At 46.1% G+C, this 26400-nt stretch overlaps 3 protein-coding genes across 3 annotated transcripts in view; 2 read left to right on the top strand and 1 right to left on the bottom strand.

Moving 5' to 3' along the window:
- The window catches only part of Plcd3 (phospholipase C delta 3), a 61798-nt gene extending 45541 nt beyond the window's left edge, over positions 1-16257 (top strand). The window contains exons 16-17 of the transcript XR_013041917.1: positions 2566-2720; positions 16051-16257. The gene's annotated coding sequence lies outside the window, so the exon portion shown is untranslated. The remainder of the gene's footprint in view (positions 1-2565; positions 2721-16050) is intronic.
- The window catches only part of Nmt1 (N-myristoyltransferase 1), a 39401-nt gene extending 19510 nt beyond the window's left edge, over positions 1-19891 (bottom strand). Inside the window, exons 1-3 of the mRNA XM_006970572.4 lie at positions 19549-19891; positions 4577-4685; positions 1142-1286 (exon numbers count right to left, since the gene is read on the bottom strand). Of these exons, the coding sequence (XP_006970634.1) occupies positions 1142-1286; positions 4577-4685; positions 19549-19679 (385 nt within the window). The 5' untranslated portion in view covers positions 19680-19891. The remainder of the gene's footprint in view (positions 1-1141; positions 1287-4576; positions 4686-19548) is intronic.
- An 85-nt stretch (positions 19892-19976) lies between these two features.
- Positions 19977-26400, top strand: part of Dcakd (dephospho-CoA kinase domain containing) — a 36006-nt gene continuing 29582 nt past the window's right edge. The window contains exon 1 of the mRNA XM_076543471.1: positions 19977-20102. The gene's annotated coding sequence lies outside the window, so the exon portion shown is untranslated. The remainder of the gene's footprint in view (positions 20103-26400) is intronic.

Below are 26400 nucleotides of genomic sequence, written 5' to 3'. Positions count from 1 at the left end.
CCACCACGCCTGGCTATTTTTACTTTATACTGGTTACCCATCATGGCGCTGACCACTTTAAGTTGGGAAACACCTGCTATGTATGCTTTCCACCTCTGCAGACAAATGTGGGCACAGCTGTCTTTTTACCTCCTGGTATTTGACTTGCTCTGCCCTCCCATAATGTACTAGAAGTCTTATAATGTTTCTGGAGGATAGTTACACTGGCAACTTAATCATCACTTACATTTCGTGTCAGAGCATGTGTTTTGGGGCTGGAGAGATGGCTCAGCAATTAAGAGAACATGCTGCAGGGACCCAAATTCAGTCCCAGCACCAGTACTGGGCGGCTCACATCTGCCTGTTGTTCCGTGGCTGCACTCACAGGCACTCATACACACACAATCAGATAGTTTAAAAAGGATAAAGATTTTAAGAAAACACAAGTTACTTCCTCAACTACATACATAAGAAAGAAGAAGTGATCCTCAATGGTCCCAGAAGCAAAACCCAATCACTCCTAAAACCTTTGTCCACCAGAAGCCCTGAGGTCAGTGGCCAAGGTCAGCTGTGGTTCAGGCCTAGCAGACACCTCTAGCTCCAGTATGCACAGTCACTTCTGGAATACTTTTGGGATTTCTGTCTGTCTAACCCCTTTACAAATTTATTACAGCATTTTTCAGATTAGTTTTATTTTGAGACAGGGTCTCACTATGTAGCTCTGGCTGGACTGAAATACCCCTTGTAGACCAGGCTGGCCTCAAACACAGAGATCCATTTGTTTCTGCCTCCAGGAGCTGGAAGTAAAGGTGCCACCCCTCCTGACTTCATTATGGCTTCAGAGTTCACATATGTCCACACAAACAAAACAGTCTTTCACTTACTTAAGTGGGAAGATAGACCCATGGACAGGCATCCCCACTCCTCATGTGCTAATTGTTCTCTGTAGATTTAAGATGATGATGGACTGAAAAGAACTGTGGTTTGTTCTGTGTGTGCTGCTGTGAAATAAGGTCTCTGAACAACAGGCTTTTATGTGCCCCTTTTAAAGACAATCCTCCAGAAATAATGATCTCTAGGACCTTAGGGCCTCCCCTACAAAACTCCACAGAAGCGAAGCTAAGACACACTCCTCCTCTCACCTGCAAACGGAAACACATACCCAATTTGGGGACCGGCTGTGTATCCCAGAACTGGTAGCTTCGCTTGCTGGCCTCCTCCATGGTTTTGGCAGGTCCCTGACCCACTGAGAACAGCTCAATGGCCTTCTGTATTTCCTGGATCCTCTCTGCTGGCAAAGAGTTCATCTGGACAAGACAGATGGAGAAAGAAAAGATCCATTGTGTTAACAAGATTTATGAGTCATTGTGAGTTCAAGAGTTAGCTAGGCCAGGTGTGGTAAAGCACACCTTTGATCCCAGCACTTGGGAGGCAGAGCCAGGGCTCTGTGAGTTCGAGGCCAACCTGGGCTACAGAGTGAGTTCCATCCAGAAAAGGCGCAAAGCTACACAGAGAAACCCTGTCTCAAAAAACCAAAAAGAAGAAGAAGTTTGAGGCCCATCCTGGCTCCATGAGACCCTGTATCAAAACACCAAGCGTCCGGGGCTGAAGAGACAGCCCGGTTGGTACAGTGCTTGCCACTGCAGCATGAGGGCCTGGGCCTGCTCTTCAGCACCCAGATAAAAGAGTCGACATGGTGGTGTGTGAATAATCCCTCTGCTGGGGAGCAGAAGCTAGGAGGATCCCTGGGACCTGCAGCCCAACCAATCTGGTCAAGTCATGGAGCTCCAGAGTCATGAGAAACCCATCTCAAAAATAAGGTGGCAAGTGATTAAGAAAGAAACCTGATGCTGGCCTCCAGCCTCCACATAACACGTGCAACATAGGGGCTGGGGATTTAGTTCAGTGGTAGAGCGCTTGCCTAGAAAGCTCAAGACCCTGGGTTCGGTCCTCAGCTCCCAAAAAAAAAAAAAAAAAAAAAAAAAAAAAAAAGTGCAACATATATGAACAAGTACACACAAACATATAACCAAGAGTTCAAGTACAATAAATAAAAATCAATAAAAAAAAATTATGTGGTTCTTTAGTTCGAATCAGAGGTTATTTATGTAAGAAATGGAGAAAAGAGTAGCTAAAAATTAGCAAATGGGTGCTACCTATGGGATATTGTTGTTTTATTTTTTGGTCTTTTTTTGTTTGTTTTTTGTTTTGCACAGGGTCTCACTATATAGTCTTCACTGGCTAGGAAATCCCTAAGTAGATCAGACTGACCTCAAACTTTCAGCTGATCTTCTTGCCTCTGCTAGGATTACCAGTGTGCACCACTACACTTGGATTTGCCTATAGTATTTTTCCCCATCTCAATCTCATGTGGTTTACGCCAAAAGTAATAGAGCCAAGTGCAAAATTTCAAGCAATGCAGAACATAGAAAATACAAAGGAAAAAAAAAAAAAAAAACCTGTAGCTAGGAGTAGTGGCATAAGTTTGTAGTCCCTGAGAGGCCTGGATATGAGGGTCAGAAATTCAAGGACAGCATGGGCAACATAAGATAATGTCTTAAAAAGGAAAAAAACAAAAAAAGGAAGGGGCTGGAGAGATGCTTCAGCAGTTAAGAGCACTGGCTGCTCTTCCAGAGGACCCAGGTTTGATTTCCAGCACCCATACGGCAGCTCACAACTGTCTCTGACTCCAGTTCCAGGGGTTCCAACACTCTCCTCTGGCCTCCATAGACACTGCACACGTGACGTATAGATATACATGCAGGCAAAATACCTAGACGCATAAAAATCAACCTCGTCCCCTTAACTATAATCCTTGTATGAATAGTTTTAACCTAAAAAATGTGAGAAATATACAGAACCCCAGACTTCTCTGGATGCAAGTTTTAAAACCATAGACATCTTTTTCAAAAAGTAAAATTGGAAGCTGGTAAGATGGCTCAGTGGGTAAAGGTATTTCCTGCTAAGCCTGATGACCTGAGTTCAATGCCCAGGACCCACACAGTGGGAAGAGAGAACCAACTGTCAGAAGTTACCTTGAACTTCTCCAGGTAGGCTGTACATTTGCCTCACCTGGTATGAGGAAGCATGTGCATGCACGTCCACAGACACACCTACAGCCCCCACACAGAGCAAAAATGGGTGCTAGAGGTATAGCTTAGTGGTAGAGAACTGCCTTGCATGTGCAAGACACTGGGTTCAAGCCCTAGGGTCACAAAATAACACATAAAAAAAAAGCAAAAAAGCATAAAAATTCAGTTTTATAATATTCTACAACAAATCATGCCTTATATCGGACATGGCACACACTTTTTTTTTTTTTTTTTGGTTTTTCGAGACAGGGTTTCCTCTGCGTAGCTTTGCACCTTTCCTGGAGCTCACTTGGTAGCGGCACACACTTTTAACCTAGGCAGAAGCTGGAGGATCTCTGTAAATTCCAGATCAGTCTGGTCGACACAGCAAGTTCCAAGGCAAGAGACTTGTGTCTTAAATAAAATTTATGAAACAAAACAAACCTCAAGCCTACGCATTCGAAGGAAGCTAGGGGTGTGGCTCAGTAGCAGAGCACAGTAAGTGTGTGGGAGGCTCCTGGTTAGATCTTAGCACATTAATCCCAGTGTCTTAGACCTTCTCTTCGGGGAGACAAAACTACATACCATGCCTCCAAATGCACTACGTGTGTGCACCACAGTGTATTGCCCCAGCCCCTGACTGATTAACTGATGGGTATTCTGATTGTTTGCTCTTTGATTGTGATACTGCAACACGGTGGTTCTCAGCCTCCCTAATGCTGCAACCCTCATGTTGTGGTGACCCCCAACCATAAAATTATTCTGTTGCTGCTTCATAACTGTAATTTTGCTACTGTTATAAATCATAATGTAAATATCTGATATGCAGGCTATCTGATAGTGACCTCTGTGAAAGGGGTCATGACCCCCAGGTTGAGAACTGCTGCTAATGATTTTCTTTTAAATTAAAAAATATTTTGTAGCTGGGAGGTGGTGGCACATGCCTTTAATCCCAGGACTCAGGAGGCAGAAGCAGTCAGATCACTGTGAGTTCAAGACCAGCCTGGTCAACAGAGTGAGTTCCAGGACAGCCAAGGCTACACAGAGAAACTGTTTTGAAAAAAAAAAAAATCCCCCCTAAAATAAAACCAAACCAAAAAACAAATATTGTGTATGTGTGCACGTGCCACAGTGTGTGTGTGTGTGAAGGTCAAAGAATAACTTTCAGGAGTCTGTTCTCTCCTTCCACTGTGTGGGTCCAGGGGACCAAGCTGGTCACCAGGCCTGGCTGCAAGCGACTTAAGACCCAGAAGACCAAGAACCACGGCTCTAAGAAGCAGGGGCTGTCACACCATCACTCTGTGGCACCTGACACACACACATGCGATACACGCCTGTAATTCCGTGATTCTGGTACTGCGCTTGGAGTCGGGTACCTGCTGGGTCTTTTAAGGTACTGAGAGCAGTTTCGTCACCAAGGAAGGGCACAGAGGACAGACAGCACTGGAGTGGAGATGATCAGTCTAAACTGTCCCTGCACTTGGACCTCAACACTCCTCAGCCCTAAGGAGTCCTCCCCTCGTTACCTTCACAGGCTGATCCTGGGCCGCATCTGTGTCGCTGCCTTTCTCTTTCTTCTTCTTCTGTTTCTTCTTCTTCTTCTTGGCTCCAGTGTCATTGGCTGGACTCAAGCCACTGAAAGACAAAGTAAAAAGAACATCGGATGCTTTAAACCACAGACAAAAGGCTCTTCTGTAGAGCAGACCTTCCTAACCAAGCTGCTGGCTTCAGAAGCAGACTGGAGAATCCAGCTCCCAGAAGGGGCGTTTGGAGGACACTAGCAAGCACAGCTCCCCCACGCCCACCCTTCGGCTCCCAAGGGAGGAGACAATGTGCAATGCATGAACTATTTATTTTAAAGGGCCTTTTCTGTTCTTGCATTCATTCATTCATTCATTCACTCATTCACTCACTCGATCACTGAGACAGGGTCTCAAGCAGCCAAGCTGACCTCCATCAATGACTTTGGACTTCTGATCCTCCTGCTTTCACCTCCAGAATGCTGAGGTTACAGGTACTCCACCCACCTGGTTTATGGGGCTCAAACCCAAAGCTTCTTGCATGTAAAGAAAGCTTTCTACCAACTGAACTACTGAACTACATTCCCAGGCTTTTCCTTTTCTTTTCTCTTCTCTCTCTCTCTCTTTTTTTTTTTTTTTTTTTTGGAGACAAGGTCTTGCTATGTAACCTTGGCTAACCTGGTACTCAGTTTGTTATCTCAGGCTGGCCTCAAACTTATGGCAATCTTCCTGCCTCAGCCTCCTGAGAGCTGGGATGACAGTTATGAGTCACTACATCCTTTTTTGGGAGGTGGAGGAATGTGTACTTATTTCTTTAGATTGTCAGCCTGCGCTAAAGACATGTGTCAACACTGTGTCAGTACCAACACCACTTCCTTACGGCCCTAAATTAAAAAGGACAGCCAAAGGACAGTAGCAGTCTTTTGGGAATCCTTTGCCCCGACTTCTCCAAGTGGTATGTTCACTGGGTTTCCCCAACTGGACCCAGCACACAAGACAGTATGGAAAGGAGAGCAGGATGAAGAAAAGAAGCGCCTGACATTACTGCAGTCCACGCCCAAAAGGGTCAATAAAGAGAAGTGTCTGAACTAGACATTAGGCAGCAAGATTGAGTGGTCACCGATGGCAAACCCAGAACTAGGAATGATGGGAAAATCCAACCACAGCAGTCTCATGCAGCTACTTTCGCCACGGGCAGACGAAAACTCTGTAGAAGCAGTAAAGGGACTCCCTCATGCTGTCTTCCCTTAGTAAGACACGCAAAACCGTCTTCTACCTGCATTAAGATGTCAATCAGACCAGGCACGGTGTCGCATAACTGCTACTAGAGCACCTGGGAGGCTCAGTGGGGACGACGTAAAGAGACATGGTGGTGCGCATCTTTAATCCCAACATGCAGGAGGCAGATCTTTGTGTGTTCAAGGCTAGCCTGACCTACACAGTAAGTTCCAGGCCAGCAAGGGCTACACTGTAAAACCTCATCTGAAAAGAGACATGGTGGCTCCGAGTCCCAGGCCAGTCTGGAGGAGAACACAGAGCTGTAGGCTAGCCGGAGTGAAAGATACTGCTTTAAAAATTTTTTTTTTTAATTTAAAAAAGGAAACAGATCCTTCAGGGTTTCAAAGTACCGTGTGGTTATTTGAATATTAATGCCATTGATAAATGCTATCAGTAGTATCAAGTATACATATAGAAAGAGAAAGCAACCTGTAATCACACACTTCCATTTCTTGGGCTAAGGCTGTAGCTCAGTGGCAGAGTGCTTGCCTAGCATGCTCTAGACAACAGGTTTTATCCCCAGTCCTGGAAGGAAAAAAGGGTGGGGGTGGATCTGGTAGAAATACACTGTCATCTCTTTATATGTGGAGTCTCCAGATTTACGTCCTCTTATTCCATGGTCAGGGGATTTAGGAGACGGTAGAAGGATTATGAAGCCAGGAGTCAAGGCTGGTAGCTCTCTCCCTCAGACAAGCATATGGTCATCACGTCTGGACACAAAGACATCTAAGGAGTATTCTGTTAATGAGACACAGAAGGCACAGCACAGAGGGGACCGAGGACATTCAGGGATGGAAAGGCAAACTCCTTACAACCAGATGCTCAGTGAATCTTCCGAGGCCACAGAAAATAGGAGCCACAGTTACCCACGAACCCAGATAACTTCCTCTTTTATTTATTTATTTAGGTTTTTTGAGACAGAGTTTCTCTGTGTAGCTTTAGAACCTTTCCTGGAACTCAATCTGTAGCCCAGGCTGGCCTCAAACTCACAGAGATCTACCTGCCTCTGCCTCCCTAGTGCTGTGATTAAAGGCCTGTGCCACCACCACCCAGCTCTGTCTCTCTCTCTCTGTCTCTCTTTATTGTGCATTGGTGTTTTGCCTGCATGTGTAGCTATCTATGTGAGGGTGTCAGATCTTGAAGTTACAGACAGTTGTGAGCTGCTGTGTAGGTGCTGGGAATTGAACCTGAGTCCTCTGGAAGAGCAGCCGGTGTTCTTAACGGCTGAGCCATCTCTCCAGCTCCTAGATAACTTCCTCTTAATAGTTCACTTGTTATCCTATGTAATCCCATTCAGAGCCTGTCACAACTTTGCAGTCTTTTTATTTCAGAGATACCCTCTTTTCAGTCTCAGGATTATGTGTAGTGTTGAAAAGTTAAATAAAATCCAGTTAATGTGCTTTATTCATGTCATTTACAGAGTGAATGATCAGGGCCCTGTGTATGAATTCCCACACAAATCTTATGTTTGTCTGTGTAGCTGGTCTTGAACTTGGAGATCTGCCCACCTCTGCCGCCTGAGTGCTAGGATTAAAGGTATGCGCACCACCACCACCCCAGCTCATACAAATCACTTTTATACTTCTGTGGAAAAAGAACCAAAGGGTGAAGGTGAAGAAATGCTGCATCCAGGTGTGGTGGGTCGTTTTTTGGGAAACAGAGGCAAGATCATTGCCACAAAGTCAAGGCCACCCTGGTCTAGATGGGGAGTCCCAGGCCAGCCAAGGCTACACAGCAAGACTAGGTCTCAAACCCACAAACAACTATAAAAAGAAACAGCTGCATGTTAGTTAACCAATTGGATATTTACTAAACACAATTTTACATGGCAATAAATGGCCACCTTTTGGCTTTGTAAGTCTTTTTTTTTTTTTTTTTTTTTTTTGAGACAGGGTTTCTCGGTGTAGCTTTGCGCCTGTCCTGGAACTCACTCTGTAGACCAGGCTGGCCTCAAACTCACAGAGATCCGCCTGGCTCTGCCTCCCAAGTGCTGGGATTAAAGGCGTGCGCCACCACCACCCAGCTTGTAAGTCTTTACAAAGTGTGCAAAATCGCTACAGAATGTCTTCCTTGGCTGAGCATGGTCACAGGAGCCATGGCACGAGCCTACGGCCCGAGTACCTGGGAGGGAGAGGCAGGAAGGTCATTCCAAGTTTGGGGCCATCTTGGTCTACAGAAGGAGTTCCAAGGCAGCCAGGACTACACAGTGAAACTGTCAAAGAAAGAAAGTTGGTCAGTAAGTCTCCCTTCCCACGCCTCTTCAGGAGAGAGCTGTGCGCACTGTGACCGCCTGACCCCATTTCTGCGGAGAGCACAGGCTGCACTCTGGTTCTGTTCTTGGTGGTAAGCTGGTCTGTTTTGTGTTGAGACAAAGTTGTAGCCCAGGCTGGCCTTCAACTCAAAAAGATCCTTCTGCCTCTACTTCCCAAGTGCTAGGACAAACGGCATGCAACACCACACCTGCCTTTATGTTTGTTTGTTTGTTTGTTCTTGTTTTTTTTTGTTTGTTTGTTTTTGTTTTTTGTTTTTGTTTTTCGAGACAGGGTTTCTCTGTGTAGCTTTGCGCCTTTCCTGGAACTCACTTGGTAGCCCAGGCTGGCCTCGAACTCACAGAGATCCGCCTGCCTCTGCCTCCCGGGTGCTGGGATTAAAGGCGTGCGCCACCACCGCCCGGCTTGTTCTTGGTTTTTTTGAGACAGGGTTTCTTTGTGCAGCCTTAGATGTCCTGGAACTCACGTTGAAGACCAGGCTGACTTTGAACTCACAGAAATCTGCTAGCCTCTGCCTCCCAAGTGTTAGATTAAAAACACGCAACACCAGTGCCCAGATGGCTTTATGTATTAATTTTATAACTAATCCTACTGAGGTATTGGGCCACAACTATGAGAACACAAGAAGTTGCCATAGTTTTATAGACAAAAAGCCCAAAAGAGGGAGACAACTGAATCAGAGAAGACACCTAGGAGTCCAGTACCATGAACTTTCAAGACAATTATAATAACTTAATCACTCATAAGACACCAAGCTCAAAGGCTTTGAGAACACGCACACCTGCTGGAGGAAGCTAAGCAAGGCTGTGCAGGATCGCTGCTTAGGAGGATGAGTAAGACTGCTTGAACCCAGGAGTTTGGAGGCCAGGATCTGGGTTGAGTATTACAGGGCATGCCAGGATTCAGTTTTAAACTGAAACTGAAATCTTTTATAAATACAAGACAGAGACTGACCAGAAGGTACACACTTACTACAGCAAACCAAAGCTTATCTTGCTCCTTCCATTCCAAAATACCAAGCAGGGACTTGGGAGAAATCTGTCCTTGGAAAGTAGGGAATGTCTGCTATGGGAACTGAGATGGGTGTTCACACACAATGGCTGCTGGTTGCTGGGTGGTGGTAGCCCACTCCCAGCACTCAGGAGGCAGAGGCAGGTGGATCTCTGAGTTCGAGGCCAGCCTGGTCTACAGAGTGAGTTCCAGAACAGACAGGGCTACACAGAGAGACTCTGGTGATGTGGCTAGTATCAATAACTAACCTAGCAAAAATATAGGATGAATTGAAAGAATGGCAGATCCAAGGCAGGGAAGAAAAGCAATTAGGAAATCTCATCTTCAAAGCTGTCAAGATGGCTTCGTAAGGAAAAGGCACTGGAGTATCAGCCAGGCAACCTGAATTCAACACCTGAGATTCATGTAAAGGTAGGAAGAGAACCAGTTCCACAACTGTCCTGTGATCTACCCACCTACACACACACACACACACACACACACACACACAGTGGCATGTGTGAGATCGGGTCTTATACTGCAGCCCTGGCTAGTTTTGAACTCATGGTGATCCTCCTGCTTCAGCCACTAGACTACTAGGATTATAAGTGTGAACCATGACGCTCTACTAGAAATGTGTCATTTTTGTTTTTTTGAGACAGGGTTTCTCTGTGTCGTCCTAGCCCTGGAACTCACTCTGTAGACCAGGCTGGTCTTGAACTCAGAAATCTGCCTGCCTCTGCCTCCGAGTGCTGGGATCAAAGGTGTGCACCACCACACCCCACGGGAATGTCATTTTTTAATGAAGGCCCTAAATGTTAAATTCAAGCACAGAAGAATTCTTATGGATGCTCTTGTACAAAATCAGGGCAGCAGGAGGAGATGGAAAATGAGCCTCCGTGCTTCTAAAATAGAACAGTGCCGGGTGTGTGTGGGTGGGTGGGAAGGGCAAGCTGACAGATGAGCAGGAGCACAGAACTTGCCGACAGCACGAAGGGTCCGGAACACAGGCCTCCTCTCCCTTACGGGATGACAAACACCCAAATGTGTGTGCCTGGGAACTAAAATCTTTTATCATGGGAGAGAAAGAGTAGATGGAACCTCCAGCCTTGGGAGGAGTCTCCCAGCAATCTGCCTTAACCTGTTGCTTACAGGAGACCACAATGAGGAAACCTGGTCATCAACTAACCAACCAGTACCCAGGGACAAGCCACCAGTCTCTAAAGAGGTAGGGCCTTTTCTCTCTGACACGTTTAAAGCCATCGTTCCCAACCTGTGGGTTGCAACCTCTTGGGGTCACCTAAGACCATCAGAAAACACAGGTATTTACATTATGATGCAGAACAGTAGCGAAGTTACAGTTATGAAGTAGCAATGAAAAGTTTAAGGTTTGGGGGTCGCCACAAGGTGAACTGTATTAAAGGTGGCAGCATCAGGAAGGTTGAGAACCGTGCACTGGTTACAGTCTCACCCCCCCATAAGGATGTATCTGAGAAGCCTCCAAAGCCAAGTTATTAACTGTCTTCTCACACTAGGCCCAAGAAGGAAGCTTCAGTGTGAAGAGCAGAGGTTAGAAGTAACAAGGAGAGGCAGAGACGGAGGCACATGCCTGCAGTCCATGGAGGCCATGGCAGGAAGATGGAGAATCTCAGGTCAGTCTGAGGTGATGCTGAGGATGAGCCGAGTTTGACTCTGAAAGCCATCGTTTACTCCTCACTGACATCTGCTTTCAAATTATAATCCCCTAAAAACTGTACGTATAATTATTTACATAAAATGATGGGTTTCTTTCTTTGCCTCTCAACGATTTTAAAAATGTCCTGAGCAAAGGGGCCACACCACACAGCTGTTTCTCACAGCCCCTGCTGTCACACTGCACACACAGCTAGGATCGTTTTATGCTTGCCTGATGCTTTCTAGGCACAATGGACTAAAATAAAACTCAGAAAAGCTACAGCCCAAAAGAGGTCATCGAAACATCTCTAGTGCTCTTTCCACAGGACAGCTGTGCCAACGTTCTGAGAAAGCAGTGAGGCTGTGACCTTCTATGCCTTGCTTGGGATTTTCAACGACCCACTTCCTGGCTCCTGGCAGTGGCCCTCCTTAGGTCACGTCCTATTCCTAAGGTCAAGGCAGAGAGCCACTGGCACTATTCAAATGGTACGTACTGGCTGCCACAGACTGCAGGCTTCGGAGAGCAAAGTTCAGAAGAAAAGTCATAACTTCTGGTCACTTATTTCCTTCTTTTGTTTTGTTTGCAATGGGGACCCACCATGGCTAACCTTGAACTCAAGATTCTCCTATGCCAGCTTCCTGTGTACCAGGGCATATGACTTTATTTTCCTTCCTTCCTCCCTCCCTCCCTCCCTCCCTCCCTCCCTCCCTCCCTCCCTCCCTCCCTCCCTCCCTCCCTTCCTTCCTTTCTTAAATTTTATTTATTTATTTATTTATTTATTTTGACACAGGATCTTTCTATGTAGCCCTGGATGCCCTGGAACCCACTATGTAGACCAGGCTGGCCTCAAACTCACAGAGATCCGCCTGCTTCTGCCTCTCACATGCTGGTATTAAAGGCCTAGAGGACCATACCCAGTTTTTGTTTTGTTTTGCTTTGGTTTGGTTTGGTTTTTCAAGACAGGGTTTCTCTGTATAGCTTTGCGCCTTTCCTGGAACTCGCTTTGTAGGCCAAGTTGGCCTTGAACTCACAGAGATCCGCCTGCCTCTGCCTGCCGAGTGCTGGGACTAAAGGCCTATAGGTCCATACCCAGTTTTAATTTTTTAACTTTTATGTATGTGTGTATGTTTGTACATGTGTGCGCCAGTGCTCTCAGAGATCAGAGGTGTCAGGTTCCCTGGAGCTAAAGTAACAAGCAGTTATAAGCCTCCTGCCATGCATGCTAGAACCCAACTCTGGTCCTCTGGTAGAGCAGGATGGGCTCTTGGCAGCTGAGCCATGACCCAGCCCCCCATTCTCTCTGCCTCTGAAAGCTAGAAGCTAATTCTTGGGACTATAAAGTAAGTTTTCCCCAGAAAGGTACTGAAATAAATCCTGAACTCTAGTTCTAATTTCGACATCAGGAGAGCCTTTTGCAAGTGAAGTTACCCTTGGGGATGTGGCACATTCACCAACGGTCATCCTAGTACTCACACAGCCCAGAGACAGACAGACAGAGGGACATTTACAAGGGCACTCAGGAGGACACCGGGGGGCAGGAGTCAGTGTCAGCTGCATATTCTCTGTACTGCTGTGGCTGCTGGACCACAGGGGACTACACCCCAAACTCCACACATCCCACCAATGAGTTAGACTGGGAGGTCGGGGAACAGATGGCTGCCAAGCCCGATGACCCGAGTTTGAACCCGGGATTCACATGGTGGAATGGAGAGAACTGACTTCCTTCAGGATGTCTGACATCACATGTATACTGTGGCACATGTGCAAATAAATAAAATGTAATAAATTAAAAACAAGACCTGCTTGTGACTCCTAAATTCCTACTGCCACAGAGGCACCCGGAGGCTATGGAAGGAGACTGGAGGCAGCAATTACAGAAGCCTGCTCTTCGGTCGGTCACCTTTGCCTTCTCAGGATGTCTGGAGGGATGAGTGAGCCAATTCCTGTCATGGAAGAGAGCTATTTTTGAGAGCTCACAAAGACTCTGATAGAAGTGACTAAAAGCTGGGCCAGTAGAAAACAAGGCTAAAATGAGATAAACACTGAAATTCAACAGTTTGAGTCTGTGTGGTGCATTGTGACCTGGCAAGTCAAAGATCAAACCAAACGCTATTCCATGTTCTATCTGTGTCCACTGAGGACGACCCTGGTCTATCAGCGAGAGTTTAAAGAGCCAGCCAGCTCCACTGCCACTCAACTCCCTGTCTGAGAAAATGCACAAGTTGCCGAAGAGATCCAAAGAGAGGACTCTCGCTGCTACAGGATGCAGGAGCTGGGAGTGCTGCTCAGTGGTTGTGCCTCTCATGTGTAAGGTGCTGGGTCAGAATACAGAAGTCAATCCCAGAGGGGAAACACATGCAGCCACTTTCAAAGGGACCCTCTGAGTGTCGGAGGGCGAGGTGGAGGCTCACAACAAAAGCTGAACTGGCCTTCCTAAGTGAAATCAGAGATGCACGTAGGGTTTAGCACACACTAGCAGTAACAGCAGGCGCTCAACTCCAGCTGCTCCAGTCAGCACACCAGACAGACTGTGTAAAGCAAGCACCGTCCTGGCAGGGCATTTCAGTTGTTAATTTTTGGTGCTTAATATAGAGAACATAGTATTTCATGTGCTTTAAAGGGAACAATCACAAGAACACCTTCTCTGAGGAATCAGAATGAGGCTTAAAAAGTAGAGCTTGGCCGGGTGGCAGTGGCGCACACCTTTAATCCCAGCACTTGGGAGGCAGAGCCAGGAGGATCTCTGTGAGTTCGAGGCCAGCCTGGTCTAAAGAGCGACATCCAGGACAGGCACCAAAACTACACAGAGAAACCCTGTCTCAAACCACCCCGCCAAAAAAAAAAAAAAAAAAAACAGTAGCGCTTGCTGAATTAGAAGTTGAGGCTCACGGCTGTAATTCCAGCCCTTGGGAGGCTAAGGCAGTGATCCTCTCACCAGAAGTCTAAAGCTAGCCTTGCTACAAACCGAAACACAAACAACAAACAAGCAAAAAGAATGCAGGTGGCCAGGTGTGGTGGCGCAGGTCTCTAGTCCCAGCACCGGAAGGCAAAGGCAGGAAGATCTGAGTTTTGGGACAGCCAGGGCTACACAGAGAATCCCTGTCTCAAAAAACCCGAACCACTGAATGAATGAATGAATGAATGAAAATAAAAAATGGAGGTGTAGGTAAATAGATGGCTTAGTGGATAAAGGTGCTTACAGCCAGGTCTGACTACCTACCTGAGTTTGATCCCCAAGACCCCCACAGACAACTGACCCACAAGCAGTCCTCTGGCCTCCACAAGCTCGTTATGCACACACAAAATGCACACAAATAAAGAAATGCAGTAAATTTGTTTTTAAGTGGAGATTTGAGATTTTTTAAGAAAGAAGAGAAAAAGCTACAGCATCCTCCTCCCGCAGCCCGTTCCCTGAGCTCCAGACAGAAAGGGTTAACTGGCAGCTTGGCAAAGCTGACAAAGTTTGGAGTGGGCATATTAGTCCAACAATGTGGGAGATCAGCAAAAGCAGTGTGCCATGGGCAGCAGTCTCCCTGAAATAGGCTTCATTTACTTTTAATTTCTTCGGCTCTCCAGTTTCTTCTCTTTGAAGCAGCTCTTGATTGGTTTCTTTTTAACTACCATTTAATTAGGAAATATAATTAGAATACTTATTTGATATCAGTGATGAGAGTTCTCTTCATTTTGCTTTGATCTAGTTTTGAAAAACCAAAAGCTGAAGAGTGGAATGAAGAGAGGGCTTCAGAACTAAAAAGATTTCTTCTTCCCAAGTGCTCGATGCAGTCCCAAGCCGACAAACAGCATGGATGGCGCCGCTTGTGACAAGAGGAAGACACAGCAAGGAAGGGAGCTGGGCGGAATCTCCCTTCTGTCCTAGTTACCTGACACAGCCTGGATCATCTCAGGAGACTGGACTGAGGAACTGCCTAGATCAGACTGGCCTGGGACGTGTCCTGCGGACACAGGAGCCCAGCCCACTGTGGGCAGCACCATCCCTAGGCAAGAGGTCCTGAGCTGTAGAAGGAAGGAAACTGAGCCCTAAGACATGGCCTAGCAATTACTAGTAGTGCTGGGCATGGTGCCGCACACCCGTCATCCCCGCCCTTGGGTGGCAGAGGCAGGTGGATCTCTGTGAGTTCAAGGATAGTCTGGTACAAGTCCCAGGCCTTCCAGAGCTACACAGTAAGATCCTGCATTTTAAAAAAGCACTAGCTGTTTTTCCAGAGGCCCCGAGTTTGGTTCTTAGCACCCATACTGGGTGACTCACAACCATCTGTAACTCCATGGCAACGGGTGTCCTCTTCTGGCTTCCACAGACACCAGCACACACACAACAGACATACAGACGTAAATACATGTGAAGACAGCAGAGGAGGAGGAGAAAACCAGCTAAGCACAAGTGTAGAAGTGAGCATGAAGAAGTGTTCCCCCACGGTTTCTGTCTTTGAGTTCCTACTGGAGTTCCTGTCCTGCCTTCCAACAATGGACTGCAGCCTGGAAGTGTAAGCCACATAACATGTACTGTGTGTATACACTACATACGTCCATACTACATAATATGTAGTGCAAGCTACATAAATCTTTCCTTGCCTAAATGCTTTTTGTTCGAGTGTTTTTTTGTGTGCGTGGTTTTTTGTTTTTTTGTTTGTTTGATTTTGTTTTTTCAAGACAGGGTTTCTCTGTGTAGCTTTCGTGCCTATCCTGGATCTCGCTCTGTAGACCAGGCTGGCTTCACACAGATCTGCCTGGCTCTGCCTCCGGAGTGCTGGGATTAAAGGCATGCACCACCACCACCTGGCTACCTTTCTTCTTAAATTTCTTCATAGGAGACAATATCTCTAGTGTACCCACACACATACACACACCAATATGCAAAACAAATAAAAAGGGGTGGGTGGAAAGATGCCTCGGAGGTTAAGAGCACATTTACCAATACTGCAGGAGTTCAGTTCCCAGTTCAGCTGCTGGGATAAGACACTGAATAAAAAGCATTTAGGCGAGCAAAGATTTATGTAGCTTACACTAATATACATATACATATATATATATGTGTGTGTGTATATATACATATATATATATATATATATATGTAGTATTCACGTATGTAGTGTGTACACACAAGACATGTCATGTAGCTTACACTTCTAGGCTACAGTTCATTGTTGAGAGGCTCATAACCACACATAACTCCAGGTCCAGGGGACTGTGAAGCCTTTTTAAGCTCTCCTCAGATACCTGCACTCACATGCATATACACACAATTAAAGTTTTTAACTAAAATAAATAACTTAAAACAGGTAATGGGGGGCAAGAAATACTTCAAAAAGAAAAAAAGGCCGGGCGGTGGTGGCGCACGCCTTTAATCCCAGCACTCAGGAGGCAGAGCCAGGCGGATCTCTGTGAGTTCAAGGCCAGCCTGGGCTACCAAGTGAGTTCCAGGAAAGGCGCAAAGCTACACAGAGAAACCCTGTCTCAAAAAATTAAGAAAAAAAAGGAACTTCCATAATAAACTGGAGGGTGGCTGGTTTCTGCAGGTATTTCACAAGATGTTGTCGGTCCGTGAGAAAAGTGCTTGCTGTGAAAGCTGATGACCTGAGTTCCATCCTCAGAACCCACGCAAAAAAACTGGATGTGGCAGCACACAGCTGTGATCTTAGTACTCCTAGGACAGGACGCAAGGCGGGAACAGGAGAATCATCTGGAAGCTTGGGAACCAGTTAACCAGAGTGTATGGCAAGGCCGAAACAACGAAAGCCCTGCCTTAACAAGACAGAAGGAGAGAATGACTCCCCAAAACTGTCCTCTGACCTCCAAACACATACACACACACACACACACACACACACACACACACTCTCTCTCTCTCTCTCTCTCTCTCTCTCTCTCTCTCTCTCTCTCTGTAGTAAGACAAGATTTACTGTCAAAAATACATACAGAAGAAAAATCGGAGACTGGAGATGTGTCTGTATCTCAGAACTAAGGAAGTCCAGGCAGGAGAACTAGAAATCCAAGACCGTTCTCAATACAAAATGAGTTTGAGGGCAGCCTGGGCTACATGAGACCTTACATTGAGATAGGCCAGGCACTTCAATATTTGCCTTCATTCACCCAACACTCAGTAACACCTACTAAGCACCAGGCATCTCATCTCCAAGGACATAATTAATCCTTGTTCTCATGCACCTTAATAGCCCATGAGACAAAGACCTGGACACACTCAAGAAGTTATCAAACACATTATTTATTGCTATAGTAAAACTACAAAAATACAGTTTGTAAAAATGATGGAAGGCAAGCTGGGGAAAACCTGAAGACAGAAAAGAGCTACCTTTAATGTTTCTCTCTAAATTCATAAACCACTGTAGATAAGAAAACTTTCCCAAGACCACAGCTGTTGATCTTGGGATCACAACCAGGCTTTCAAATCAGGTTTTAGCTTGTTTTTGTAGACAGTCTCACTATGAAACCCACACTGGTTGGCTATATAGATAAGGCTGGCCTTGACCTCACAGAGAGCCACCTGTCTTTGCCTCCTGAGCGCTGGGATTAATAGGTTGCACCACCACATCCTGCTCAAAGCAGGTCTGAATGACTCCAAAGTCCATACTTTTCCCAGGGTGATGCTGCCTCTTTCCAAAACACTTTGCTCTGAACGTTAATGGAAAATTCAGATTCTAAATGTCATAAGTAGACTCTTTCCTGAGTAGGCCCTTTGCTTTTTACCTGCCATCTCCAAACTAATTCATTTTCACAGACCCCCAGATTTGGTAAACTAATATAATTTGTTCACTCAAACATACCTGGTAACAGAACACCTTCCCGGGGGGAGGGGAGGAGGGAGGTTACTCCCAAAGATTTGGGGAAAGGGGTGCTAGTACTCTGTGGTACCATAACTAAAACAAAGAACTTCCTGGCAAACAGGATTTTCTTGGTTTTCATGCTTGCGGTTGAACACCAGGGCCTGCCGCATGGTAAGCACGAGCTCTATGGCTAGGCTACACCCCAGCTCAGGGCAAAGTGTTACAAGCTGATTACAATTTTTCAGAGTACAAAACCTATTTAAAAAAAAGAAGATTGGCAGTGATCAGGGCAACAGTTTAAGAAAGAAAAAGAGTGCAATTACAGAATGAACAGAGGAAACATCACACTTTCACTTCTGAAATGACTTTCATATTCAGCCCTCTCATTTGACAGGGACTTTTTCTCGAGAGGCCTGTCCTGTCCCTTCTTCCAGCTCCTACTTCCTCTTTCTCAGCGATTCCATTCTTGGGAATGGCTGGCTTAAACAAGGCTGTTCCATGAGATCTGTCGTGAGTTACAGCAACAGAGCACAGGCATAAATCAAATTTGGCAAGCTTCCTTTTCTGCCACATTCTTGTGATTTTTTTTTTTCATGCTGGTAAAGAACAAGAAGCTAGATCTTTTTTAAATCCAAAACTCACCCCCAGGCAAACTGCTAATCATTTAATCCTTTGCTCAACCATCTCTAAGATAGAAGGCTAAATGAGTGTATCCAAAGGTTATGACCTTTCACCTTTATCTTAGTTTTCACTGGGGGAAAGGGGGAAGTTAAGAGCTGCCGGTTACAGCTCATGACAAGCTGGCTATAACAAAGTCTGGCTTTAAAAAATCAGAAATCTATATCTATATCTATATCTATATCTACATCTATATCTATACACACACATACATATGTATGTATGTATGTATGTAGACAGACAGAGATAGATAGCTGGACAGATGGATGGACGGTGGGGGGGTTAGCAGCAGACAAATAATGTGAACAAAAATATTCACTGTGACTGGCTTACAGCTGTACTTATTTGGAAAAAACAACACTCAAATATCTGGCCCATTTCTTCTTCTCCAGTAACAAAAGACAGCGATTACTTATAGTAAGAGCTACATGGTGGCCTGTAACAGTAGTCCCTATACCTGAGAGGCAGAGGCAAGAACATCATGCAGTTTGGGGACAACCTGCTCTACATGGCAAGTCGCAGATCAGCCAGAACTACACATCGAGAACCTGTCTCAAAAACCAAAACACCCCGGAAAGACCCTAAAGTACAAGATGTGCAGTAGTATCCCACAAGTACCACATATTCTCCAAGAAGCAACATCCGTTTGTTGAAGCTTTGAGCTACTTCACTAAGTTAACAAAGGTACAAGAAGAGTTACTCTAATAATACCTACGGATTATTTGAGGCAATAGACACTGAATAAGTCAAAACATTACCACATCGCTAATAACACAGGATTTATAAGGTGAGTTTATATTCTGGAATTCTCTGGAAGTAGTATTTTACGACATAATTATATACGTGGCTTGTATAGCCTGGTGAATTTCCTCATTGACCGTGAACTACAACGAAATGCTTTATTATCAGTTTATTGCTAGTCACGTTGTTCATACCCCTTTATAAGTAACGTTCCTCTGAACTGCAGTGTCTAGACTGCTCTGCGTTGTACTCTTGAGACCCACCGTTCAAAATGTTCTTTTTCCCCATGGTGCCCGAAGCACACGAATGGTACACTATACAGAACTTTTACATAATAAAAGTATTGCATGTCTCCGACCCTTAATATCGGAGCACCCACCCTGGTAAATGACAAAGACAAACACCAATCGCTAGGCAGGATCTCAGTGGCTTAGCCAATAAGAACATGGGGGTGGGGTTAGGCTAAGCTCCCGGTGACTTCCCCGCACCCCAGAGACCCAGCTTGTGGGAGACCGGACAGGAATTGGGCTACGAGGATCTCGTTACCCGCGGTTGTAGCTGTTGTCCTCCTCGTTCTCGCAATCGCTGCAGTGCTCATGGCCGTTTCCGTTCCCTTCCATCATCTGCGGCAGCGAAGGTGCCGGCAGCTTCACTGCTGTCTCACTCTCGTCCGCCATCTTGGGTTGCGAGAGCCGGGCTCCGCGCCCCGCTACATGGAGGGCTTCTATTGGACAGGAGGAATGTGCACTGTATTCTGGGTTTTGTAGTTTTTGTGAGGAAATCTGACACTAAGGGCTGCTCGTTCTCCAGAAACTGGACCGAAGGGGACTACAAAACCCAGAAATCATGAAGGGATGCCTTGGGAGGAGTGGGCAGCAATTCCGGAAACCCCGAGGTTCAGCCGCGCTCTGAGGCGAAGAGGTCCCCACGCCTTGCAGGGTGGTCGCGGGGCATGCTGGGACTTGCAGTTCCATGTTGAATTAGCGTTTTGCAAGTGATAGGTTGCAAAGTCCAAGGTTTCACTTCAGCGTACCCTTGATAGGCATCGGGGCACAGGTGAGCCGTTATCGGCTGCCGTTAAGAACCGTTACCATTCCTGGGTAAGTGAAAGACACTGAGGTCCGAGGCCGCGGTTCGCCAAGAGCCCATTGCCCCTCGGAGAGGGCTTCCCTACTAGAAGCCAGGTTGGCTCCCGGCGGCCTTCCCCACTCCCGCCTAGGCGGACCTGGGTCTTTGCAAGCCTGAAAGCCAGAGGCAGCGGATTGAGGGCGTGTAGAACGCCGACTCTGAGCCAGAAGACTTGATTGCTTGAAGGCGAGACTTAAGGTTTCTCTGCGTCTTGGCTTGTAGTTTTGCACCGAGCTCTTACATTGTCCCTTTGATTTACCACTAGGGCCTTCCATCTCACGTTTGGTGGTGGTGGTGGTTTTTTGAGATTATAATATAATTACATCATTTCCCCCTTCCCTTTCCTCCCTCTAACCCCTCCCATGTACCCTTCACCTTGCTCTCAAATTCATGGCCTCTTTCTCTTTGTTACATAGGTGTGTGTGTGTGTGCTCCCAAATACATAAATACAGCCTGCTCAGACCGAATAATGTATGGATACGATTTCAGGGCTGGTGTGCTCTTCCCTCCGGAGGACTTCTCCCACCTTCAGTGTTCCTTAGCTGCCTGTAGTTCTTAGTCTGGGGCTAAGGCCTCGTGAACTCCCCTACCCCCTGGATGAGCACTTATACACCAGGCCATGGGGTAAGACTTTTGTACGTATTTTTGTACAATTTTAACAAGCCTAGAAAGTGCATGCCATGATTATTCCCTTTTTTCACAAATGAAAAGACATATTCCAGAAAAGTTGGTACATTGTTTGTAGGTGGCAAAATCTGTATATAAATCTGGATCTCTCCATTCTACATCCTCTTTATTTTTATTTTATTTTATTTTATTTGTTTGTTTGTTTTGTTTTGTTTTTCAAGACAGGGTTTCTCTGTGTAGCTTTTGTAGCCTATCCTGGAACGTGCTCTGTAGACCAAGCTGGCCTCGAACCCACAGAGATCCACCTGGCTCTGCTTCCCTAGTGCTGGGATTACAGGCGTGTGCTACCACCAACACCCCAACACCCCTGGCTCCCTCTTTAATTCTTTATCATCACAACAATCACGTTGTCTGATACAGGCAACCACCACAGGAAAATCGACTATAGGAAGGTAATTGCAACATCTATCTTAGAATTGCCTGAATGCCTCCGTCCCTTGGGTCTCCCTGCTGTCACTAACTAATCTAATCATAATCCTGAGAAGATAGCCCAGAGACGTGGGCTTAGAGAGTTCCTACAAGGGTAGATGAGGAGAGAAGACTCGTTCTTACTGTCAGAGAGCTGCCGCCCAAAAAGGGAAACAATCTCTGCCTTTGCAAAAATGAACAAGGGAGAAACAATTCCCCTCTGACTCAGGAACAGAAAACAAAAGAAAACACAGAGCTAAATATAGTCAACTTCTCTTACATCAGTGTCAGGCCCAGAAAAGTAAATCAACCCCAGAGCTGCAAACACTGCCCAGTCATTTCTATTTGATTTTGGAAAGCAGTCAAAGCTACCTACTTGGGCTCAGCCGTCACCCTTACTCACCTCTCCAGGAGCAAGACTATGTTTCAGTAGAGGGTCTGCCTTGCGTGTGTAAGAGTTCCCTGTGCGCTAACCTCTACATCCAACATAGTACGTTTCTTTATGTGTGTGCACGCTTGCTTGCACCCTGACCCATTGAACCATCTCACCATTGGGTCGTTGATTTTCTATTGCCTCTTAACTTACATGCTCTTGTGAAGAAGACAGGGAGGGGACTTGAAGAAAACGGTACTTGTCCCAAAACTCAGTGAGGCCCAATCGCAGAGCTTGAATGAGAGCTTACATCTATTATTCTAATTCCCAGGCCTGTGTTGCTGGTTTCTGCACAGACAACAAACATTCAGTAAGATCAAGGAAGAATGAATATGTAGGTTTCTGTGAACCTTGCCACTCTTTTTTTTTGGGGGGGGGGCATAGGGAAGGGAGAGGGTTGGTGTTTTGAGACAGAGTTTCTCTGTGTAGCTCTGGCTGTCCTGGAACTCACTCTGTAGATCTGCCTGCCTCTGCCTCCCGAGTGCTGGGATTAAAGGTGTGCACCACCACTGCCCAGTAGACCCTGCTGCTCTTGTAGTTCACAGCTAAAGTACAACACTTTGCCCTGCCAGGTGTGGTGGCACATGCCTGTAATCCTAGCGATAAAGGCAGAGGCAGGAGGAACATAGCATTGAGGCCATCTTGAATTCCATAGTCCTCTTCTGGCTTCTGTAGGTACCAACTCACGTATGCACAAACCCACACACAGATACACAGGCATACACTTAAAATATTAAATATATAGCATTTAATATTAAAAATACAATCTTTTAAAGAAGATTTTTGAGGATAAGCCCGGATCACAAGTTTGAGGTCAGCCTGGGTTACCTAATGAGGTCCCCCTGCTTCTGCTCCTGAGTGCAGGAATTAAAGGCATGTGCCACCATGCCCAGGACAACAAATATTCTTGCCCACCGAGCCATCTCCCTAGCCCAGGGTGGTGCTTTTAAGGTACCATACTGAGACTGCTAAAGCTGTAGGTTCGGGGAAAGAGGGACACACTGAGACTGAAAGCAAGGTTAGCGGTGCAGGCCTGTCATCCCATCTGCTGAGGGGGCTGAGGGCTGAGAGCAACACCCGCCTGCCGACTTAGTGAGACCTGCGGAAAAATACAGAAGGGCCAGAGAGAGCTCGGTGCGAGAGTGCTTGTCTAGCATGCCTGAGGTCCTGGGTTCGATTCTAAGTAACACACACACACACACACACACACACACACACATACACATACACACACACATACATACATACACACACACACATACACACACACTGGGTGGAGGGGGATTAAAAGTTACTGTTGGAAAAGCAGGTAGGAATTGGGCAGAAGAGTGGCAGAATATGGACTTTATCCTAAAGTCTTGGAGCCACTGATGGAGTTTTAGCTGGGGAGAGACGGGATCATACTTTTGTTGCCAGAAGATTCCATTGGAGAGGCTAGGAATGTAGCTTAGTTGTGTGGGGTGTTTGCCAACAGTGCACGAAGCCCTAAATTAAATTCCCATCACCGTATGAGCCAGGTGTGATATTACCTGTGATCCTAGAACAAGCAGGAGGATCAGAAAGTCAAGGTCACCCTTGGCTACAGAGCAAGTTCCAGGCTGGCTTGGGCTGCCAGTGCACTCTGTCTTCTGTTTGTTTTGGATTTTTGAGACAGGCTCTATATAGACCTAGCTGTCTTAGAACTGGAAGTGTAGACCAGGCTGGCCTTGAGCTCAGAGATCCATTTGCTTCTACCTCCTGAGTGCCGAGATTAAAGATTTGTGCCACTGTACCCAGCTGAGGGTCTGTTTGTCTTACAGAAAAATAAGTTCATACCCTACAGTCACTTAGTAATCTTAGGCAAAAAGATTTCTTCCCTCTGAAGCAAGGCCAGTCATCTGGGCATGAAGCAAGTTGGAGATAATCCTCGATAGCTTCTTATCTCTCCTGAAGCTCACCTGGAGGGGACCCATGTTTCTTCCTTGGTCACAGTCCTAAAATGAGATCCAAAGAACAGCGTGCCTCCTGCTCAGTGTTGTGGGTTTAAGAATGTTCCAGACATTCCCTGCACTTTCTAACAATAAGTTAGGGCTGGCTCAGAGGGTAAGAGTGATTTCGAGGCCAGCTTGACAACCTGCATTCTATATCCAGAGCTCACACTGGAAGGAGAGAACTGACTCCTGAAAATTACCCTCTGACCTCCACATGAGCACCATGGAACAGATAAGTGAATTTGAGGGTGCAGAGTTCTGGGGTGGCATTGGGAAAAAATTCTTAGTGGGGGAAGCAAACTTTAACATTTTAAAAACTTTATTTTTAGCCAGGCAGTGATGGCTCATGCCTTTAATCCCAATACTCCAGAGGCAGAGGCAGTTGGATCTCTGAGTCTGAGGCTGGCCTGGTATCAGAGAAACTCTGTCTCAAAAAAAAAAAAAAAAAAATCACAAATTATTTTTTAAATGATTTATTTATTTTTATTTTATATGCATTGGTGTTTTACCTGTATGTATATCTGTGTGAAGATGTCTGATCCCCTGGAGGTAGAGTTACAGGCAGTTTGTGAGCCACCATGTGGGTGTTGGGAATTGAACCCAGGTCCTCTGGAGATGCGCCATCTCTCCGGCCTCCCCAGAATTTATTTTAAGTGTAGAAGTATTTTGCCTGTGTGTGTGTGTGCATTACTTTTGTGCCTAGTACCCAAGGAGGCCAGAAGAAGTCTGCTTACCTGGAACTGGAGTTACAGATGGTTGTGAGCTGCCCTGTGCATGCTGGGAACCAAACTTGGCTTGGGTCCTCTGGAAGAGCGGCAAGTGGTTTTTAACCACTGAGCTATATCTCCCTAGCCCTCCCCCCTCCCCCACCCTCTTTCTTTTTTTCCTCTTTCACAGTCTTATGTATCCCAGACTAGCTTTGAACTTGCTATGTATTGAGATGACCTTGAACTTCTGATCTTCCTGCCTCTACCTCCCAATGCTGGGATTATAAATATGTACCACCCATGTCCAATTTATGTGGCACTAGAGATTCAGCCAGGACGTTGTACATGCTAGGCAAGCATGTTTCTGCAATTGAGCTGCATCCCTATCCCCCTAAAACAAACCTTACATTTGGCTTTTAGAGGCTGCTTAAACTCTGTATTCCCTCGTTGTAATTTCTGGGGCTCTACAGACTCTCTCCTAAGCTACACTGCAGATTTACTTTAGTGTGTGTGGTTATCCACTGCAGATCTTACTTTGTATAAGGCAGAGAGAACAGTTGCATTTTCCTCACTTCTTTGTGTCCCTTAGGCCAGCCCACAGTGGCCCTTAACATTTGCCGAGTAGGGCTTAGTGGCAGAACCTTTAGCTAAGACATGGAAGATTCTGGGTTTGTTCTCTGTCCCTAAAAACAAACAAACAAACAGCCCAACAACAAAATTGTTAGATGTATGTATGAGCCCGTGGTGACAAGAAGGGATAAGACCGTGGTGGGGACATGACAGTTAAAGGCAGAGGCAGGAACGCAGACCGTACACGAGGATGTGGGTTTGTGCAGCGCTTCCCTGCCAGCATCCTGTCCTTTTGATCTCGGCGGCGGCGGCGGCGGCGGCGGCGGCGGCTCTCGTGTTTGAGCAGGTCAGGTTTCATTCAGTGATTTGTCCAAAGTCTGCTGCTTAGTGTGCAGTTGAGACTTGACATGGGATGTGTTAGCCCAGAGCTGGGTGGAAGCATCATGTTAATTTTCCTCCCTCTTTCACAGGGTGGTATTTGATGAGAAATATGTCTGTAATGGTGAACCGGCCAAGTTACAAAGCTGTATTTTGGGCTAGGGAGTTCAGACTTTGTGAGGACCTAGGTTTCGATTATGTTTTTTAGCAGCCTTTTTTTTTTTTTTTTTTTTTTTGAGACAGTGTCTGACTGGCCTGGATGGAATTCGTTGGGTAGCCCAGGTTGGCCTTCAACTCATGAACCTCCTGCCCAGCCAGCCTCCTGAATATTGGGATTACAGACATGGACTGCCATACACAGCTGTGGACGTTTTTAAATGAAGAATGAATATTAATGGTATTTGTAAAGTGTGGTATAAATTTAATTGTGTATTAATATTTATTTAAAATAAACATGGAAAGTAAATTTAGTTTGAGGAAGTAGAAGTCATAGGAGTCATTGCTAGTGGACTCACAGGGCCGTTCTTCAAACAAAGCTGGAAGCAGTGTGGTATGCTCGGATGGATGCTAAGGGCCAGAGGGAATGTGACAGTCACTGTCAGGATGAAATGAGATCATCGCCTAGGCAGCTGGGGCCAACTCAGGCTTCACTGTCACTTTCTTGAATAATGAAAAATAACTGAGTTGAAAGAGTTCTTGATGGCATCAGCTCATAACTACAAAAGTGGGGGCTGAGAAGATGGCCCCATGAGTATGAGGACGGGCATGGCTGGATGCACCTGTGACCCCAGCACTGTGGTGCATTGTAAAGAGACTGTCCAAAGAGGAAAGGTGACTCTTGATGAGCAGGACACCAGATGTCCCAGTGAGGCCTCCAAGAGGTACACACACACACACACACACACACACACACACACAAACACAAACAAAAATGGTGTCTTTCAGCCTTTCCCGGGACCGAAACTGTTCCTGCAAGGCCCTCCCTGACACACTAATAGTTCCCAGTATTATAAGTAAGATACCTGGAGTTTTTCATGCAACATCCCTTGGGGGAAACTAGCTCATTAGGCAGCTGCCAATGGCAGGGTAGGCATTTCCTGTTCTTGTCAAGGCCAGC

Source organism: Peromyscus maniculatus, chromosome 8 (assembly GCF_049852395.1).
Source record: "Peromyscus maniculatus bairdii isolate BWxNUB_F1_BW_parent chromosome 8, HU_Pman_BW_mat_3.1, whole genome shotgun sequence".
NCBI lineage: Eukaryota > Metazoa > Chordata > Mammalia > Rodentia > Cricetidae > Peromyscus > Peromyscus maniculatus.
The sequence above is the reverse complement of the archived record's forward strand: the minus strand, read 5'-3'. Positions and strand labels throughout refer to the sequence as shown.